The sequence below is a fragment of the Juglans regia genome, chromosome 12, assembly GCF_001411555.2.
Source record: "Juglans regia cultivar Chandler chromosome 12, Walnut 2.0, whole genome shotgun sequence".
In the NCBI taxonomy this organism is placed as follows: domain Eukaryota; kingdom Viridiplantae; phylum Streptophyta; class Magnoliopsida; order Fagales; family Juglandaceae; genus Juglans; species Juglans regia.
The window spans coordinates 27,070,214-27,090,823 of record NC_049912.1 but is presented as its reverse complement, the minus strand read 5'-3'; the positions used below and the strand labels follow the sequence as shown (position 1 = coordinate 27,090,823).

The following is a 20,610-nucleotide window of genomic DNA, read 5'->3' as shown; positions in this document are numbered from 1 at the left end:
AATTTATTATTAAAAAATTAATTTATATATATTTATTTTTTTAAAGAAGAACATGATAATGCCGTTGATAATTTGCCACGCTTTCGATTCTGAACAGCTTGGTAAGTTGTCAAACCAAAAAGCGTGTGCTGCGCACTGGTCTTTTGTTGTTTGTTTATAAAAGTCGTCTGTCCCACCTGGAGGCTGCTTCAAGTTGACGCGGTTTTTCTCCCACCAACTTACCGCACCCCACCCCACCCCCTTCCTTTTCACGTCAATTCGGTTACGTTTGAATGTTGAAGTGAGTTGAATTAAATTGAGTTGAGATGATAAAATATTATTATAATATTATTTTTTAATATTATTATTATTTTAAAATTTTAAAAAATTGAATTATTTATTATATTTTATGTTAAAATTTAAAAAAATTATAATGATAAATTAAGATGAGTTGAAAGATGTTTATCATCCAAACGAAGCCAAATGAAATCTAACCCAAACACGTGAACTACTATCCCTCTTTTACTATTTTTTTTCTAACTAATAATAAACTGACTCGTGTTTATCCCTACTCTGACGCCTGAGACCATTAGTTTTATATAATATGAGATAATTTTATATTTTGTTATTTTACTTAAAGTTTATTCTCATATTAAATTATTATTTGTTAGTTATAATAATAATAAAATATTTTAAGTTTACTAATTTTTTTTTTCTAAATTAAGAGCTATGTAGAAATACATTAATACATATTCAACACCAAATATAACCACCAATCAAAAATTACTGCAGTTATAAGTCATATCATTTTGAAGTTACATAATCTAATGTAAACTATTTTTTGAGTCTATTACCCAAACTTCTCATTGATTTGCATATCCAATGAAGATGCTCTTGTACAATTTAGGTTGCATTTGGTTCGTTATGTATTTTCAAATATTCTGTAAATAGTAGTAAAAAATAATAATAATAAAATATTAAATAATAGTGAAAAAGTAATAAAATAATAATAATAAAATATTAAATAGTAGTAACAAATAGATAAATAATAATAATAAAATAATAAATAGTAGTGAGGTATTATGAGAATGACTCAAAATACCCAAACTAGGCCTAATTAACTCTATTTTTTTAATGAACAATGCTATACATAATTTCAGTGTGTACAAATTATGCATATTATTTTAAAAAAGTAAATATATTATTTAAAAATTAAAATTTTTATGTGAATCTCATACTAATTCATTTTTTTTTCAAATGAAGTGTGCAAGACTTATAAGCTCTATAATTGAAAATATTATTTTTCTTTTTTAATTTTATTATTTATAAAGGAACATGTAAACATATATTTATTATGAATTTTATTATAATTATAACAAAATAGTTTGTTCCAACTTATATCTAAAACGTCCACATTATTAATACGTTGGATTTATTAACAAACATACTTAAAAATATATTTTTTATTTTTGGTTAAATCTGGTAGTTGATCAGTATGATTTATTAAAAGTAGAATTAGAATGGGTCAATGACTTGTGCTCGGAGATGACAAGCATGGACTCGCGCGTGAGAGTCTCAAATGGCATTGATTTGTTCTCTGACAAATATTAGCTAACAACACATTTAAAATAATATCGTCTATTTTAATTATACAGATTAGATAAAATGAAAGTTAAATAAAATATTATTATAATATAATTTTTTAATTTTAATTTTATTTTAAAATTTGAAAAAATTAAATTATTTTTTATATTTTATTTAAAATTTTGATAAAATTATAATAATTAGATGAAATTAGATTGTTTGTGAAATAAAAACAGGCCTTATTTTTTTGTTATGCACAAAGAAGATATATAGCAATGAAAATGAGTCAATTACAAGTAATCCTAAGGTAGTATATATGTTATTTGGATCGTTAGTCCTTTTTAATTTTGTTATTTATTTGATAATTGAATGTGTCACGTTTCTAAAATAAATTCATGAAGTTGGTAGAAAAGTCGTGTATCGGTAGCCAAAAGGTTTCTTGATGCGTGGTTGGACTTGACTTGGACTTGGCCGAACTTTCAAAGAAGCTGATTAATTTATTTTTAGTCGTTTTGAATTTCTCAAACGGCAAGCAAGCAGATAAAGCCTCCACCAAATGCATGTCATTTCATCGAGAGGGAAGTGGAACAGATTGGCAAATTATTATTATTATTATTATTATTATTATTATTATTATTACGAAATAAAAGTAATAATATATTAATTAATATGAGAATGCCATTGAATGAATCAATGCAATGGGAGAAGACTTAAGAGCATCTTCAATGGTTTAGGTAAACTTTTATCTATTTTAGCTAACAAAAATTTACTTTATCTTATTCTAGCTAATGATTTTTACAATGTATTATACATCAATTTATTTATATCATTTAAATATATTTTTGTATTTATATTAGAAAAATTACATTTACATCTTCTAACTACTAAATAAATTTGTAATATTTCATATACTTTCTCATCTTTGCAATAATCTTTAATATATTATAACGTGTCTATCCAAATTCAAAATGAAAACAAAATAACATACATAAAAAATCAAAATCAAAAGAAAAAAAAAAGAGAGAGAGTATGTTACTAGAGTAAAGAGTAATAATATACGCATAAGTTGTTTTTACGATATTTTATTTTATAAAACAATTTATAAATATTAACATTACTTTACATGATAACTATCGTTAATTTAAAATATAATTATATAAAATACTGTAAAAAAATAATGCGTCTATCATTTTCATACAAACAAAAAAAAAAGTAAATACATAATGGACGGGAATGAAGTTTCCAACAATCGACATCTAAAAGTTGTGTAGACAAAGACTGGAATAAAGGTAACATCAATTCCAAAGGCAATTATACGTTACATCACGTCCTCTAATTAAATAACGCCGCCAAATCTGATAATGCTTACTTTCTTGCTTTTATACCAACAAACATATGAAATAGGGGCCGATGACTTTTGTCACAGCATTTGATGAACGTGATACCATTAAGCGTTTTGTTTGTTGGGCTATAATCTAGGTGCTTCGCGTAACAACCATGATCCCATGCATGCATGGCACTGAGTATATATATATATTTATATATATTTGATGGGACACTCTTGAGTAAATAAAACATAGTTTTTACTAGAATCTTAAATATAAGGAAAAAGGATTTGGAGGATGACGACTCCAATTGGAGGGAAAGCAATAAAATTTCAGATATGTAGTAAACTCATGTAGATTAAGCCTCGTTTGTTTTCAAAAAATATCTTATCTCATCTCTTATAATCTCATATAATCATTATAATTTTTTCAACTTCTAATATAAAATAAAATAAACAATTCAATTTTTTTAAATTTCAAAACAAAAATAATATTAAAAAATATATTTTAACAATATTTTATTCAATTTTTTTAACTTTAATCTCATCTCATTTCATCTCTAAAAACAAACGAACTGATCCTTGGTAGCATTTAGGATGTGCGAGTCACGGTATCAGCTAATGGAGAGGATGATGCATAGTATTAGAATGTAAAACTCACTCTACATTTAAACGACGCATGAATCTCATGTATTCGTTGTTGTTGTTCACCATTCATCAAATATTATGGATATTCTTTGGTCCTTGACTTCAAAGATGGCATGCATATGAATCGAAGACACATGCAACGTAATGGATTGACCTTCGTGCTATCTAATAAAGAACAAAAAATATAAATAGATTCTATGGACAGGAAGGAGTGTGTTGGGTTTGTGGAGCATGGTTTGTTGATGCGTCAATTGGATTTGATTACCCAACCCAACAAATATGCATTATGGTTTTTTTGATAGATTTTCAAGAAAATTGTTGGCACTGTTTTGAATCAAGAAGCGCCAAACATAAAGTCTGCTCGACATTCGTGCAACAAGTTACTAACTTACTCGGTCTCAAGTAGAGAGTTTACACGCGGCTCGCTCGAGACCTGTTGAGCAAACATCAAACAAAGAATTCGCTCGAAACTCACTCGATACTCCATTGTAGCGAAAATCGTATAAAGTTAAAATTAGGTATTCCACTGAATAACCCTTAAATATACTTATTATGAATAATATGGTTGACTGGATAATATTTATTTCATCCTAAAATATATTTTGTGATTCATCAATACAATAAAATGGATAACATAGATATATTGTCGAACCACATTAATTATGTATCATGTGATTAATTTACTTATGTTTATTTTATTTTATCTGTTATCGTCTTCACAATAAAGTGAGGCCCTGGCATTATAATTCTATTGATTTTTTTTTTCTTTCCCTTTTCTTAGTAAAATGGAGAAAAGGGAAGTATAAATGGTTTAATAATGAAGATAGGTTCGTCCATCTACTTTTTTATTTTTGTTTTTCTGCAATGCTATTCCTGATTAATTAAGTACATGTTTGTGATTGCAGTAAGAAATATAACTTATAGCTTATAGCTTGAGTAATAAGTTCTTATTAAAAATTTATTTATTGTTTGATAATCATGTGTTTAAAATACTTTCAAATATGATATATTTGTTTGGAAATAAATTAAAAAAGTGATTTATGATGTAGAAAATATGATTATTTGATTTTGTAAAGACTTTGATCGTTTCCTTGAAAGTTTAAAAATTATAATTATCTTAAAGTTATAAGGGTATTTTCGCTCATTGACAGTATTTTTAAAACATCAATTACATTCCGCATTATCCGGAAAAGCACGTTTGAGGAAAAACATCGAAATAATGATTTTCCTCAAACATATTTTTTAGCTTATTTGAGATTAACAATTACTTTAATATGTAACACTCAAACAATTTAATTTTTAAGGCTATTTAAACACTTTTTAAAATTCATAACGCAACCTCAAACAAGCCATAAATGTGAGACAAGGAAAAACCATATGAATGTATGCTCAAACTAATCGTGCTTCACATGCTAGGTTTAGATTATACAGGAGAACCCTAGTACTTTGCATACTCATATCGAATTTTCAAGGCAAAAGACAAGAGTAGCTTAGTTTTTAGTTGAGTAACATGACCTTGTAGAGAGCTTTAAAAGAATTATAAATACAAATGAATTATATAAAAATAATCTCATAAATAATATGATTTGATGTAGGTCATTAGATTATAAAATTGATTTTATTATAAAAAATATTTAAAAGATCTCATATTAATTTATAAGTTTATTTTTATAAAATTTCTTTATCTTTAATACTTTTATATATTTATACATTTAAAAATAATTGAAATTTTCTCCATTTATTTATGGATAATATAACTCACACGGCTACACTCTCAACTACCATTGCTATTATCTACCACATCTGGCTTCTCCACCTACCTACAAAAATAATAAAAGCTATTGTGCGGCACCTTTCATTAATGTTTCATATTGGATGCTTATGACTTCTGAGCACGAAAAGACGATTATATTTTTAATTATTTTTAATTATTAATTTATTTTATTACTTTTAAACTAATTAAATTATTCTATTTATCATCTATATATTACATATTTAGTAAAAGAAATAAAATTAAAAACTTATGTGTAGAATGAAGATTATGAGTAAAATATTTGTTTAGAAAGTGATATAAACTTAAGATTATACATATAATTTATATTCGGAAATTTCTCAAAATCTCCAATATTAAATATTAGTGGTACTATTTGTTAATACCAAGGCAAAGATATAAAGTGACCCAACAGCCTAGGCAAGCTACAATCATAATTATCAATGAACAAGAAATGGTAGGAATTTGTATGTCTAGTTGCTACTTGGTTTTTGTAATGTCATGTTGCCGTTCATGACAAGTAGGCTAATTATGCGTTTAAATTGCCAACAAGTGTTGGGGGTGGACTACTTCTCAATACCCAGTTGCCGTTTTCTGTACATTCCCTAAATAAAATGGCCAGTTCCTCGCATTGTCACATATCACCAAAGAAAATGACCATGTGCCATCATATGTCATTATCCCTTACACGCCAATAAAAAGGACTTACCCAAATTGAAAAGAGTAAATCCTTGGAAACTTTCGTTCATTAGACTGAGAAAAACAACCCTCTATTCACACGGCAACACATAGGCGATTTATTGTTTTTATTCTATATATGCATACATCTGATCAGAGAATCTATTACACCCCTTCTTCCTCACTTGTATGCCTCCCTTTGAACTTCTTCCACTCCATTCCCGATGAGCTCAAGATCTTAACATTACTATCATCCCGCACGGCACTCGACCCATACTTCATCTTTTGATGCCCTTCGAGCTGCATTAGCATAAAAAAAACCCTCTCTCAAGCTCCAAGAATACAATAACCTACACTGCTCGTTGTAGCCACAAGTCCCCTAAATCCAAAATTTACAAATCTTGGATTCTCTTTCTCAGCTTCCTAACTGTTCTACTATTTGCACCGCTATGGGAACAGTCCCACCCAACCGTTGGAACACACGCTTGTTGCCGCTGTCTAAGTCCATAGCTTAAATTCCCAATCTCTGACTTATCAATTTGATCAAATTATCTCTCTCTCTCTCTCTATTTCAGAGTTTGTTACTTTTGGAAAATGAGAAAGAGATAGTGGCAGTGGGATAATAAAGAACTGTTTATCTTGGAGTATTTTGGATTGGAAGTAGAAAATCTAAGTTGGAAGAATCGAGGGGATGAGTAACGTAATTAGAAAAAATCATAATTTTGTTTCTGTTTTGCTGAATCTCTCTCTCTCTCTCTCTCTCTCTCTCTCTCTCTCTCTCTCTCTCTCTCTCTGGGGGTGTCTCTGTGTCTCCTGGGGTGGAAAGAATGAGATGGTAGTGGTGGAACCTTGAAAGTCTTGGTCGGTGGGCAGCAGGCTTGGTGGCGCAGCAAGGATGCGAGCTGGAAGTGCACGAAGACGAAGAAAAGAAATCGTGAGTAAGATAGGAAACTGATTATGTGAATTGCTTGTGATTCTGTGTGGCGAGGTTTAATGAGTTTATTGTATTTTTGTATACGTGTCATCGTATGAATAGAGGGTTATTATTCTCAGTTTAATAGTTGGACCGCACTGCAGCGCGTCTCAATTAAAAATATTGAATTAAAATTAGACCCATTTTTGGTTGATCAATGATCACCAAAGTTTTGGGTAGGAGAAAAGTTATAATTATCATTATTATTTTAAAGTCAAAACACTAATGAGCCAGTAGGAAGATAAAAATTTGATCTTTACAACAATTCATTGGATGCACTTAGGTTGTAAACACGCGTGCATGTTTCAAGGCAGAATACATATAAATTTTAATCTTAAATATTTTTAAATAATGTGTATTACAATCATAAATATATTATAAAAATAATCTCATAAATTGATATGATTTTTTATTATCTGTCATATTTATTTTATATTAAAAATAATTTTATAATCTGATAAATTACATTATATTAATTTATAAAATTATTTTTATATAATTATTTTGTAATTAAAGTATTTATCTTTTAAATACATATTGGGGGTTAGTTAAGCGAATTTACAATTATTCCCCATCGATAATGGTTAAGAAAGGAAAGGCCCCCACATCCCAGCCACGTCCTCTGCATGAACAGCCACGAAGGTTGTGGTGGAGAATTTTCTGTGAAAGCCACCAAGAGGAGAGCCATATGGCGTTATCATGCATGATGCCAACAGCTGATTACAGCTTATCCACTTCTCTTCTCTGTTCTGGGGGTGGCCTGTGAGTTGTTGCTGTCCTTTACGAGTTTTGAGGTAGCCCTTTTACACTGTTTTTCGAGGTTGTTGATCGTGAAATGAGATTTTTATATTTTATTTAAAAATTTAAAATATTATATTTTAAAATTATTATTATTTTAAAATTTTAAAAAAATAAATTAAAATTAAAAAAAATTAAATTATTTATTATATTTTATATAAAAATTTTAAAAAATAAAATAAAAAATAAAATAAAAAATAAAATAAAATAAAATAAAATAAAATTTTATATCTCGTTCCGTTCCATCCCAACCCTGTCTTAACTCATCATTGTCAGCATCACTTTCCCATATCACAGCCACACCACAACCCTATTCCCAGGACCCCACCCTACGGCCCTGTGGGTCCCATGATCTGTGTTGAAATGAGTCCGCCCATACCCGTAGGCTGTTGTGTTTTTGCACTCCATTGGACGACACATCCACAGAAGGGCAATTTGGTAATAGACAGTTTGAGAACGAGAGAGAGTTCACCGTATTTATAGCTCCTGTCCAGTTGGCCATTTCCGGTCTCTCTCTCCCTCTCCCTCCCTCAAGAAAATCAGGCGAAGAGAGACAGAAGAAGAGGAGTTTTAAGAGTAAAGGAAGGAGAGCTTAAAGAGTCTTTCTTGCTCTTAGCCTCTCTCCCTCCGCCAAAGATACAGTCTTTCCACATTTGTTTTCACCAAGATGATCTCCCTGAATAGAAGCTCTTTTCTGGTAATGTAAACTAAGCCCCCATTTCCAGTTTCATTTAAAATCAAATCCAAACATCCCCACGAAAAAAAAAAAACCTTTTCTGGGTGTTCCATGTCCGGCTCTCACATTTAAATCCACAAAAAGTCACAAACTCTTCCTTCTTCACAATCGGTAATTATTTGGTATAACAGAATTCAAAGCCAAAGAATCAAATTCCTCTTCGGGGTGTTTTTTCTTTAGCTAAAACTTCCAAATCTTCTCTTTTCTTCGTTAATTTATTTTTTCATCTATTGGGCAAAAACCCATTTTTATTTTTGTTTTATTTTTTATTAACGCAGAATAAGAGCGGATTAGCTGGGTCTTGTAGTCCTTTCTCTGGGGCGCAGATAAGACGGACAGCTTCGGTGAGAGTGGTGGCTTTGGGCTCAAACGGCCGGGCAGGGGAGAGAAATGCATCCGTTCTGATAGAGAACACGTTGAAGGAAATGAGAGAAGGCTCCGTGATTGATGACGTGGACTCCAAACCTACCGTTGGTGGTGGAGTCCAGGATGTGTACGGCGAGGATGCCGCTACTGAGGAGCAATTCGTCACCCCTTGGAGTCTCTCTGTTGCTAGGTGAGAGACAAACGATCTATTGTTCTACTCAACATTCCTGCTTTTGCAAATTTATTTTTTAATTTTGTTTAATCAATAATGTATGTGTTTCGATGATATCGATGTTCCCTTTTCTTTTTCTATTTTCTGCTTGACATATCGTGATCTATATTTGTATACTTATATATAAAGGGTTTATTTCTGAAGTTCCCTTTATTCACATAGATAAATATATATATATATATATATATATATATATATCCGTTTAAAGTACACATATTCATTGTTCTCACTTTTTTTAATGAACACAGATTGTCTTTCAGAATGGCAACAACTGGTGTCTTTAGAGTTTCTGTTCCAGTATTCATATTTTTTTTTCGTTTTGTTTTTATGCCCTCGATGGAGGGTATTGTAGCTATCAATGTTCTGAGAAGTACAACATATTATGATATTCTGATCTAGCTGTTTCTTATTTTCACAAATTTACTAGCCAAGTACAATTAGCCCCGGTTTGGATTGTAAACTCAACTTATCTTTACAATTTTTCCAAATTTCCACACAAAATATAATAAACGATTCAACTTTTTCAAATCCAAAAACATAATAATATTAAAAAATAATATTATAAAAATATTTTATTCAACTCATCTAAAACCATCTCAACTCATCTCTGAATCCAACCGGGGTTCTCACTCTGAATTCATGTTCCTGATCAGGTGGCAACTAGACTTCGCTGAATTTTGCATTTTGGCATTTATTTAATATACTAAAATAATTATAAGTTAAAATATCAGCAATGTTTCTAAACTACAATTCACTTCCACGACATTTATGTAATTCTGTCTACGTTTTTTTTAATCTCATACTCCAATTTCATGTTTTCCTCATCAGTCCCATGGTTGAATAACATAAAGCTGAGTGGTTTTTGCTTGAATATAAGATATCCAGGGATGTCAACTAGTATAGAGATGAGTTTCCAATTAATCTATTCTTTGAGTCTTTTTCTGTACTTATAAAAAAAATTCTGTTAAGTCTTTCCATATTTATCTGGATTTGTTCCATACAACAAAATATCTTAAGTCTTCTATTTTTCTGCGACCCTTGACATATTATTTTGGACTGTTATTTCCCACTATAAATGTTATTATCTGTTTGATCAACTACCAATTCCGTGAATCAGAGTAGGATTTGTTATGACATATATTTACCTTTCTCATTTGACGTTTATTCTCTTGCTCTGTAGTGGTTATTCTTTGTTGAGAAATCCACACCACAACAAAGGGCTTGCCTTCACTGAAAGAGAGAGAGATGCCCACTTCCTGCGTGGTCTTCTCCCTCCAACAGTTGCTTCTCAAGAGCTTCAGGTTACCACCCAGCTTATAGATCCTCCAACCCTTTTCACATAGCTATGGGGTTTTATTATTTATTATAATGCTTACTTATCAGTAGTACCGCCCTACTCACCAGGTGAAGAAAATGATGCACAATATCCGCCAATATCAACTTCCACTACAGAAGTACATGGCCATGATGGATCTTCAGGTAGGCATCTACACAATTAATTTATTATTTATATATAAATATATACACACATATATATATATAATTAAATTTGTTACAAAACGACGTCGTTTTGGGTAGAATTCAATTTTTTTTAAACAGACGAAGAAAGGTTGTCATTTTGGGTGGGGGGTTAAGTTAAACCTAACCCCCCTCCCCTAGGCAGTCTTCTCTTCCCCCGCTCTCTTTTCCTCTCTCGTGGTTCTTCCCTCAGCAGAGCCTCTCTCTCTCTCTCTCGCCATGTCAGCATCCTTTTCTCCTCCTTCTCCTCTCTCTCTCTCTCTCTCTCTCTGATGGACTGATTTGTTGTTTGGTAAGGATTTTAAATTTTTTTTAGTAGTTGTGGATTTTGACAACTTTGTGATTTTTTTTTTGTTTTTTCCCACAATTGTGGGTGGGGGTTGCCGTGGGGGTGGATGGTCCGATGGTCCCCCCCCCCTCCCCGGGCACCAGTGCGGGGTTGGATCTTGGGGGGGGGGAACTCCACCCTCCGCCCATGCGGAAAGGGGTCAACCCTGCCCTGTAGGGTGCAGATAGCACCCCTAATGCTGACTCGAGTGCTCTGAACTTATTTCTTTTTATGATTTAATTTCCTGGCAAAATTGTATTTATCAAATTGTTGCTTTGCTGGTTTTTCAGGAGAGAAATGAAAGGCTGTTCTACAAACTTCTTATTGACAATGTTGAGGAGTTACTCCCAATTGTATACACTCCCACTGTTGGTGAAGCTTGCCAGAAATATGGGAGCATCTTTATGCGTCCTCAGGGTCTCTTTATTAGTTTAAAAGAGAAGTATGTATGGTTGTACATGTTTCTAGTTACATGCATTTGCGGTCGCATCTAATGCATTGTTTCCTTGATACTTGTGTTGAAACTGATCACTAGTTTTTTGCAGGGGAAAGATTCTGGAGGTTTTGAGGAATTGGCCTGAGAAGAATATTCAAGTTATTGTCGTCACTGATGGGGAGCGGATTTTGGGTCTGGGAGATCTTGGCTGTCAGGTAAATGTTATCAAGGATGCGAATCATGTGAAAGATGTGTCATTAAAGTGTGAGATTGGTCTCATGCCTCTCTCTCTCTCTCTCTCTCTCTCTCTCTCTCTCAAGTGCGTGCGCTCACACAAACACATGCTCACTTGACTGGGTCAATTGATGACAATTTATGAAATATCGACAGGGGATGGGAATACCAGTGGGAAAACTTTCCTTATACTCTGCACTAGGTGGCGTTCGTCCTTCATCTGTAAGTATTTGCATAATTGTTGATTTTTGTTTTCTTGACATGGCTGAGTCAAAACCAATGCGCATCTCCTAGTTAACACTATGTGTTGCTGTTTTGCAATATCTGTCATTACCCTGTTGAAATCTTGGTTTCGTTTCTCTTCCAAAGGAGGGAGCAAAACATAGGTTGCATGCTTGGCTTCCATACACATACAAAAAAAATCATAGTGTCCGAAACTTTTATGGTTGATGTAGTAATGTGTTATCATAGCACAGAGGAGGTGCTGCCGTTTTTCAATAGGGGTAATTTTGATTAGGGCTGTTCTTGAAAAAATTCGCTGCATTGGCCTCGTTTGGATAATCATATGAGATGAGATGATCTATGAATAGTAGTGAGATCTTTGAGTTAAGATGACATGAGTTGGTTTGTAAAAGTTTGTGTTTGGATGTACAAGTGAGATGAGATTGTTTTAACTTTTTATAGGGATTTGATAAAGTGGAGGGTCCCACCAATTATTAGAAATTATTTGTAATGATGATTATTATTTTTATGAACATGCTAGTTACTAGTTCCCAAAAATAGCACTTGCCGAATTGCTCATTGTTCTCCACTCAATCCTAGTGCCCTTGAAAAGGTGTTTTATCCTACTTTATTTTTTTTTTTGTTTTTGAGTTGACATTTGACAACACGGGATTAGAGAGGGAGCCATAGCTTGGGCTGAGGGATTGGAATTGTGTCTCTCTGTTTTGGGTTAGGGAATGGTCATTCAGTGAATAGTGTTGAGATAATGCAAAAAATCAACTGTGATTAGAAGAGATACACTCTTTGATAGCTGTTTGGATACAAAGGTGGTCTTTCTGTACGAAAATACTGAGACGGTTTGTGTTTCATCCCAGTAACCAAACGGGGCCTGATACTTACAATAAATCCAAATTTTAGAAACTTTTTTTTTTTTACCCATACGAGTATTTCCTATTCTCGCTCACAGGACAAGCTAATGGTGTTTTAGTAATTGACATGGTTTCGTTGTAAGCAAACTGATGGTAATGCTACCCCAGATTATGAATGGGGGTATCTTTCTTGTTAAAACAAACTTAATGAAATATCAAACTTGTTGGTTGTTTCAGTGCTTGCCCATAACCATTGACGTGGGTACAAACAATGAGACACTACTGAATGATGAATTTTACATTGGGCTCAGGCAAAGGAGGGCTACTGGGCAGGTTCATAATTTGCTTACTATATCATCTAGCGTCAATTTACATGTTTGAGTTTTATACAAGATGTAATTATATGCCATTCTAACCTTCTCTCTCTCTCTATCTTCTTTTACTTTAGGAATATGCTGAACTTCTTCATGAATTCATGACCGCAGTGAAGCAGAATTATGGAGAAAAAGTCCTCATTCAGGTAGTTGGCCTAGAAAACAGGTTTGCAGGGGCTTGCATATAATTTTGATGGTAATGTTCTCTATTGGTTGACAATGCCCTGCAGTTTGAAGATTTTGCAAACCACAATGCGTTTGATCTGCTTGCAAAATATGGCACAACACATCTTGTTTTTAATGACGATATTCAGGTAAACTGTTATTGTTCTTTATGATGATATCTTGGAAATTGGAATACACATATCTCTAACTTCCAAGTTATTCATTTTATGGCCAGGGGACAGCATCTGTGGTACTTGCAGGGCTAGTTGCGGCTCTGAACTTAGTTGGTGGAACCTTAGCTGACCACAGATTTCTATTCCTTGGTGCTGGAGAGGTAGTCTATATTTATCACCCTGTATTGAACGATTAATAAGGAAAAATACCTAGAAATGAATTGCTGGATTTGTAAAATCTAAGGCAATGGATAAATAGGTGACAGACCTGTCCTTTTCAGTCTTTCTTTAAAATTAACATCTTTTTATTATGGAGAATATTAGATGAGTTTTTGCTATTTCAAGTGCATTTACCTCCTGGTACCCCCATCTATTGCCCCCCCCCCCCAAACTTATTTTAGGACTGTTCATTCTGCCACTTTGTTGTTGTGTCTCACTCGTCTGATGGTTACAGGCTGGAACAGGAATAGCAGAACTCATAGCCCTTGAGCTTTCTAAGCAGGTCGCCAGCTATTAGCAGTGCTATTCATTTTACTTTTTATATTACCTTTTTAGGGGTGATATGATTTATGGAAGACTTTGATTTTGGATATACATCTCAAAACAGTATAATTCCTGATATTTGTGCAGACAAATGCGCCACTGGAAGAGACCCGCAAGAAGATTTGGCTTGTTGACTCAAAGGTAGTACGAACCTGATCTTGTCGCTCTTTTCTATGTGAAGTAGAGTTTTGTTTTCTTTCCGTCAGTTAAAAATTTGCTTACAAATCCTTCAACAGGGATTGATTGTCAGTTCCCGGAAGGAAGCGCTCCAACATTTCAAGAAGCCTTGGGCTCATGAACATGAACCAATTAAGGAACTTGTAGATGCTGTTAAGGTGTGAACTCTCTCGGTCTCTCTCCCTCTCTCAGATAAATACTTATCTAAGCATGCATTATGCGTAGGCTCAGCCTTTATTCTCCAAGTTGTCTTGTGTTTATTAGGATATCAAGCCAACTGTGTTGATAGGAACATCAGGAGTAGGAAGAACGTTTACTAAAGAAGTGGTTGAGGCCATGGCCTCCATCAATGAGGTAGATTTTCTGTCTATTTGTCTGCACATATGTTTCAGAAATTGTATATACACCCTAAAGGAGCTGACCATTGTGTATGCACACAACTTGTAGAGACCTATTATTCTCTCTCTTTCCAATCCAACTTCACAGTCCGAATGCACTGCTGAGGAAGCTTATACATGGAGCCAGGTAAGACAAATAGCACAAGTTTCTTATGTTCTTCAGGCAAAAGATATCATACCATTTAGCTTCTTCTTTTTTTTACCAGTACATAATCATACATTTTTTTTTTACTTGAGATCATTCAGATTTTATTTCACCTCCAGATAACCAATGATGACCTACTTCTTTTTTCTTTTTTGTTCCTCTTTGTTAACCACAGGGTCGTGCCATTTTTGCTAGTGGGAGCCCGTTTGCTCCTGTTGAATATGATGGGAAAGTTTTTGTGCCCGGCCAGGTCTTTAAGAATTTAACTTAATATGTGCCAAATGTAGATCCATGAGAGTTGACAACTGACTTTGATATCAATTTATTTTTTGTGACTCAGGCAAATAATGCATACATTTTCCCTGGTCTCGGTCTGGGTTTAATTATGTCTGGTGCTATCCGTGTTCACGATGACATGCTCCTGGCAGCCTGTAAGTGCACCTAACCTTGGACGTTAAGAGATCACTTTCGTTTTGCCTTGGGATAGAGGATGTAGGATACTTCTATTCAGATTTTCAGCTGTAACCAGAATTTTTATGATTTCCCCCATAACTTTCACCTTGTATACCATGTTTTTACGACTTACGTTATAAACTTTTTTAATAGATGGGCTAAATATTGGCTCAAAACTAAGTTAGAATCTGGACCTGCTGGGTGAAGACTGAAAGTAACAAAAAATATTAGATAGATGTCGGCCATTCCTTAACAAAAAATTTTATCCTACTTTCTGTAGAATTCTGTAGAAATTGGATGTTGAAATAGGCACTTCTTATGTTTGAAAGAATCAAGTCAACTTTAACAGTGAACTATTTCCTCATTCGTCTGAATATGTTTGTATCATATGATCATCCCTATTCTTGTGATTAAAGTTTTTGTTGAGTTGTGCCATTTGATTTTATTTTTTCTATAAAAACTCAGAAATTTTTTTGTAACCCGTTACCTCTTTTGCTGTGTGCTCTTTCTTGGAACAGCGGAGGCTTTGGCTGCACAGGTGAGCCAGGAGAACTTCGCCAAGGGACTCATATACCCACCGTTTACTAACATCAGAAAGATTTCGGCACATATTGCTGCTAAAGTAGCTGCCAAAGCTTATGAACTTGGTGAGTTCTCTCCTCTGATTGTTCTGCACGCAAAATCTTTGTTTTTGAACTCCAAAAGCTGTATCATTCAATGTGGTTTAATTGATATGTAGGTCTGGCTACTCGCCTTCCTCAGCCCAAGGATCTGGTGAAGTGTGCCGAAAGCTGCATGTACACCCCTGCTTACCGAAATTACCGATAAATTGGTAGAAACTTCACTAGTGTTATTGTATGAAGTTCACTATAATCAACCTCACAGTCAATTTCTTTTATTTTTTGAACCCTTTAAATCCTTTCTCCTCTTCCTTTTACCCTTTAAGTTGGGGCGAGTAAGGAGAAGTAGTAGGGTTGCTGCTGGTAGTTGGATTACAGGTCATAGTTTGGAAAACGTTATGTTAACTTTTTCATTTTACATGAAATAAAAAAATTCACATTACCAAGTTCGGACCACATCTATGGAGTTCCAAAAGTATAAAACCCGAACTGCATATCTGGATTCTAGGGTAAGGCCAATTCAACATAGAAATCTGAATGTCGGGTGTGGCCAGAGTTTGAGTACGTTCTATTCACTTTCGGCAGAATAATGCACTACGTACGTTACAAATGAAACGAGGCTTACGTGACTTCCATTTTTGTGGTTCTGCATGTTTGAAATATGGGATAAATTTGAAATGAGCATTAAGCTTTTACCCCTACATTGTCTGATTTAATGTGACCAACTCATGAGGCCCAGAAAATAAAGATAAATACCCTCGAGAATGTGTTTTTTATTTTTCTTAAAGAAATTTTTGCAATTACTAATATGAATTAATTTTTTTGAAGAATTTAATTCTTAGGGCTGGTTTGGTTACACAACTAAATTAACTATCTCAACTCATCTTATATAATCATTACAATTTTTTCATACTCACACAAAATATAATAAATAATTTAACTCTCTCAAATTTTAAAATAAATATAATATTAAAAATAATATTTTATTTAACTTTTAATAAAATATCTCACTTCAGATGAAACCGCTTAACCAAAGCAGGCCTTAGTCCTTCAATAGTAACTACGGTTGTATTTGAATGTTGAACTGAGTTGAGTTGAAATAATAAAATATTATTAAAATGTTATTTTTTAATATTATTATTATTTTAATATTTGAAAAAATTGAATTATTTATTATATTTTATATTAAAATTTAAAAAAATTATAATAATGAGTTGAGATAAGATTAGAAAGCAACTAAGGCTTATAACTCTTTTACTGTATTCTTAAGAATGGACCCAAATTATTGCCAGCAGCATCTGAATGTGGTGTACGCTCGAAGAAAGTGGGGGGACATAAATAAAAATAATAAATTCCAATGTGTACCATAATAATAACGCCATAAATCCACTGCAATAATTCCACACGTGGTTCAATGTTACATGTTACCAGCAGTTTGCACTGGTCAAAGGGCCAAAGTATTCATAAAAAAAAAAAAAAGAAGTCCCATTGCGTGTGGATCTATTCAATTTCAACCTCTCAACCACTAAATAATATCAATATTGATAGCAACATTTCTAAGCAAATCGATCGCCTTTCATGTTGTTGTATTATTAATTTAATTGTTAGCACAAAAAACATGTAGAAAATGGCAACACGGTTTCATTTTTGTCACTTTCCTTTTTCCGCCGCGTCGTTTTGCAAATCTCAAAGAAAAAAGAGAAGCTATTTTGTCCTCAATGGTATCATTAACATCTCGTTTATATTCAAAATTCATATCAATTCATTTCATTTCATCATTATAATTTTTTTAAATTTTTATATAAAATATAATAAATAATTTAACTTTTTTAAATTTTAAAATAATTTTTCTAAATTTCTACATAAAATATAATAAATAATTTAATTTTTATTTTACTATTTATAAATCATTTCAACTTATCTCAACTCATCTCTAAATTCAAACCACTTCACGTATTACTTGATATTTTTTATTTTATTTTATTTAATAATTAAATAAATAATTTTAAGTGTATTGATATATATTTTTTATTTTTTAAATATATTTAAATATATTAAAAAAAATTATAAAAGTAACTACGATAAGACTGACAGTGCTGCTCAAACCGCAGAGTAGCACTCAAGAAAAAAAACGTTACTTTTTTCCTTCGTTCCCACTGCTGTTTGACACAATGTACAGATTCAGATTGAGATAGAGATATGATCAGTCTCCGTCCTCTTCCACATTTTCAAACAGAGCTTCCTCTAGCTAGGCTCTATGATATGTATGTATCATGCTCATGTCGTCGTCGCGCGCGGATGGATCATCACTATGTTAATGGAATGATCGCAATCAATTGGGGCTGAGTACTTCATAGGTGCAGTGGTCGATATCTGGGTCAAGGCTAGCTAGCTAGCTGTCTATTTGTCGATCGAAGAAAACTACCCACAAACTCTCAGCTTCTTTTCATCTTTTGCGTAATTGATTATAAACTGACTTATTAAAGACATTGATCTTTTCTTTATTTTTGGGTCTTCTGGCAAGAATAATTAGAACAACATGATATTAAAGCAGTCGTAGTATTCTCACATGAAGATCAAATTTAATTATTATTCACTCTGGACGCTTCGAATCTAAGACAAGAGATCTTGAGATGATAACGATATTCTATTTTGATGATCATGAAACAATCCACGCCATTAATGCCTGATGATCGATCACTTATCTCCAAAAGAAGACGTCGACGTTCATGTATCTTGGGCGACTACACATGATGAATATGCATGCATGTATATATATATATATATAAATGTGTTCACATATGGATCGGAGTGTAAATAATGTAACTAAATCAAATCACAAAGACTTCATTCACGATCTACAATATAATATCCAGAATGTAGTACTACTGTCGGGAGATTAGATTCTCTCTAGATCAGACTTCCCTCTACCTTTTTGCCCCGCCCAGTTTGTCAAAAGATCACAACTCAAAGCCTTAATGAATCTTATCTTAACATGATCAAAAGTCGCACAAACCCAAACACCACAAAGTCATCTGCAGAGCATCCTGCAGGAAGTTTATCCCCAAAGATAACGTAATATATATATATATATATATATATATAATATCGCTTCTTTACATGCAAAGTAAAGATCCATCATCCATGCACTAGGTAGCTACTACATTGATCATAATTTATTCTCTGCAATATGAATGGCTTTCTGCAAAGCTTGACTTTGTTTCAATTATATCTTCCTCTAATCTCTAGTTTCTTGCAGCATGTGCTTCCACGTACGTATGCACGGCATCCCCAAAAGTTGCCTACCCTCTGCTTTCACGTGTCCCGTACATATCAGCTTAATTAATTACATCCTCCTCGTCTTAATCTTGAGAAGAGATCCGTTGCAGCTTGCCAGTAAAGAATCTCGAGACTCGGGAACTATATACTCGACCATTTCAGTGTTTTTTATTTTCTTTTTTAGACTGGCCGGCCGGCCTGGCCTAGTGTTTTTTCGTGTTTGCTCCCAAGCCTCGGGGAAATCCATGGTTATGTCTCCCTACACGTGATGGTCAATGTATTTATCTGGGCAATACAACAGCAGATAACGTGTGGTAGGGTGGGTCGACTGTTGCAATGAAATGGCAGATCAATAGGAGATCTAGAAGTGATATTCCATCTGAATCATTTGAAACTGGCCATGGTATAAGGTAGTTATATATAGGGTTTTTCTGGACCGAGAAAATATAACATATATAAAACGAATGGGAATGTGTTCGTCCGTATCCCCACGGCCCTTAACCTTAAGGGTGGATTGAGATCTTTAAGTCTGGTTTGGCAAAAAGATCCCTACTCCTCCTGCATGCATGATAATCATGCGTTCTCTGTGGGAGATTGCGAGGAAATTGAGATATATTCTGGATTCCATTATTGGTCATTTTCCGGGAAACCCGCGGATATGCATGGATGCCTCCCTTGTGGAAATTATGGAGGGTGAGAGTCGTGACCGCCTTTGCTTACCACACAGGATGCTTCTTCTTCGAAGGTTCAAGCTTATATGCATGGCCCCTCCCATCCGCAGAATATATGTAATATAAATCAACAGCTTAGATCTATAATATTTTCATCCAAACACTTTTTACAATTTAGGAAACAAAAAATAGACATATTTGCGGAGAATCTGAGTTTCAACATTAAGGATATTTGGATAGTAAGTTGAAATGAGATGGAAGTTTAATAAAATATTATTTTTATTTTGAGATTAAAAAAATTGAATTATTTATTATATTTTGTGTGAGAATTTGAAAAATTATAATAATTAAATAAGATGAGTTGAGATGTTCTCTCAATCCAAACAACCCCAACCCCTAAATACATGTTGTATTTATCCCTAATAATTAATATTGGAAGAAATTTCTACAATATTATTTTACAAAAACACATTCCATTTAAAATTATAATTAAAAAAAAAACGTAAAAAGGGTTATCTCTATCGACATTAACTTAATCTGAATTTGAAAGAGACCATTCAGATAGATGGTGTCATATTTTGACTATTTTGAAGGGAAGTCCCTATGGAGGCAGCTTACAGCCAAATCAATTATTAGCAGCTGCGGTGTGTTTATCTTTGGATGGAGAAAAGTTAAGAGGTTTTTGAGAAAGCACATTGAAAGTAAGGTCTACCATTATAGGAGTAAATGCTTAGATGATGACCATTTTCGTCCTGTTACTTGGATCTAAAGCATCCAAAGCTCTGATCTGGTTTATATTTCTTACATTTGGTAAGCTGGACCAATCTCATATATATTTGGAAAATGTTAATCTTTCCACTCAAGTTATTGCTGTGACTTTTTTATTTATTTTTATTATTTTTTTAACTTAATGATT

General features: G+C 33.1%; 1 protein-coding gene across 1 annotated transcript; it reads left to right on the top strand.

Moving 5' to 3' along the window:
- The first annotated feature begins 8,255 nt into the window (after positions 1-8,255).
- On the top strand, positions 8,256-16,200 carry LOC109007857 (NADP-dependent malic enzyme). The gene is made up of 20 exons (XM_018987725.2): positions 8,256-8,452; positions 8,770-9,047; positions 10,270-10,390; positions 10,494-10,568; positions 11,226-11,377; positions 11,481-11,586; positions 11,762-11,827; positions 12,934-13,029; positions 13,145-13,216; positions 13,301-13,384; positions 13,471-13,569; positions 13,863-13,910; positions 14,039-14,092; positions 14,188-14,286; positions 14,393-14,482; positions 14,576-14,653; positions 14,847-14,921; positions 15,012-15,102; positions 15,643-15,771; positions 15,864-16,200. Exons 1-20 carry the CDS (start codon positions 8,423-8,425, stop codon positions 15,950-15,952), a joined length of 1,932 nt encoding a protein of 643 aa, XP_018843270.1. The 5' UTR covers positions 8,256-8,422; the 3' UTR covers positions 15,953-16,200.
- The last annotated feature ends 4,410 nt before the right edge of the window (positions 16,201-20,610 follow it).

Coding starts and splice junctions, on each gene's coding strand:
- LOC109007857 (XM_018987725.2), top strand. CDS start 8,423: ATGATCTCCCTGAATAGAAGCTCTTTTCTG. Junction 8,453..8,769: donor TGAATAGAAGCTCTTTTCTG/GTAATGTAAACT, acceptor TTATTAACGCAG/AATAAGAGCGGATTAGCTGG. Junction 10,569..11,225: donor TGGCCATGATGGATCTTCAG/GTAGGCATCTAC, acceptor CTGGTTTTTCAG/GAGAGAAATGAAAGGCTGTT.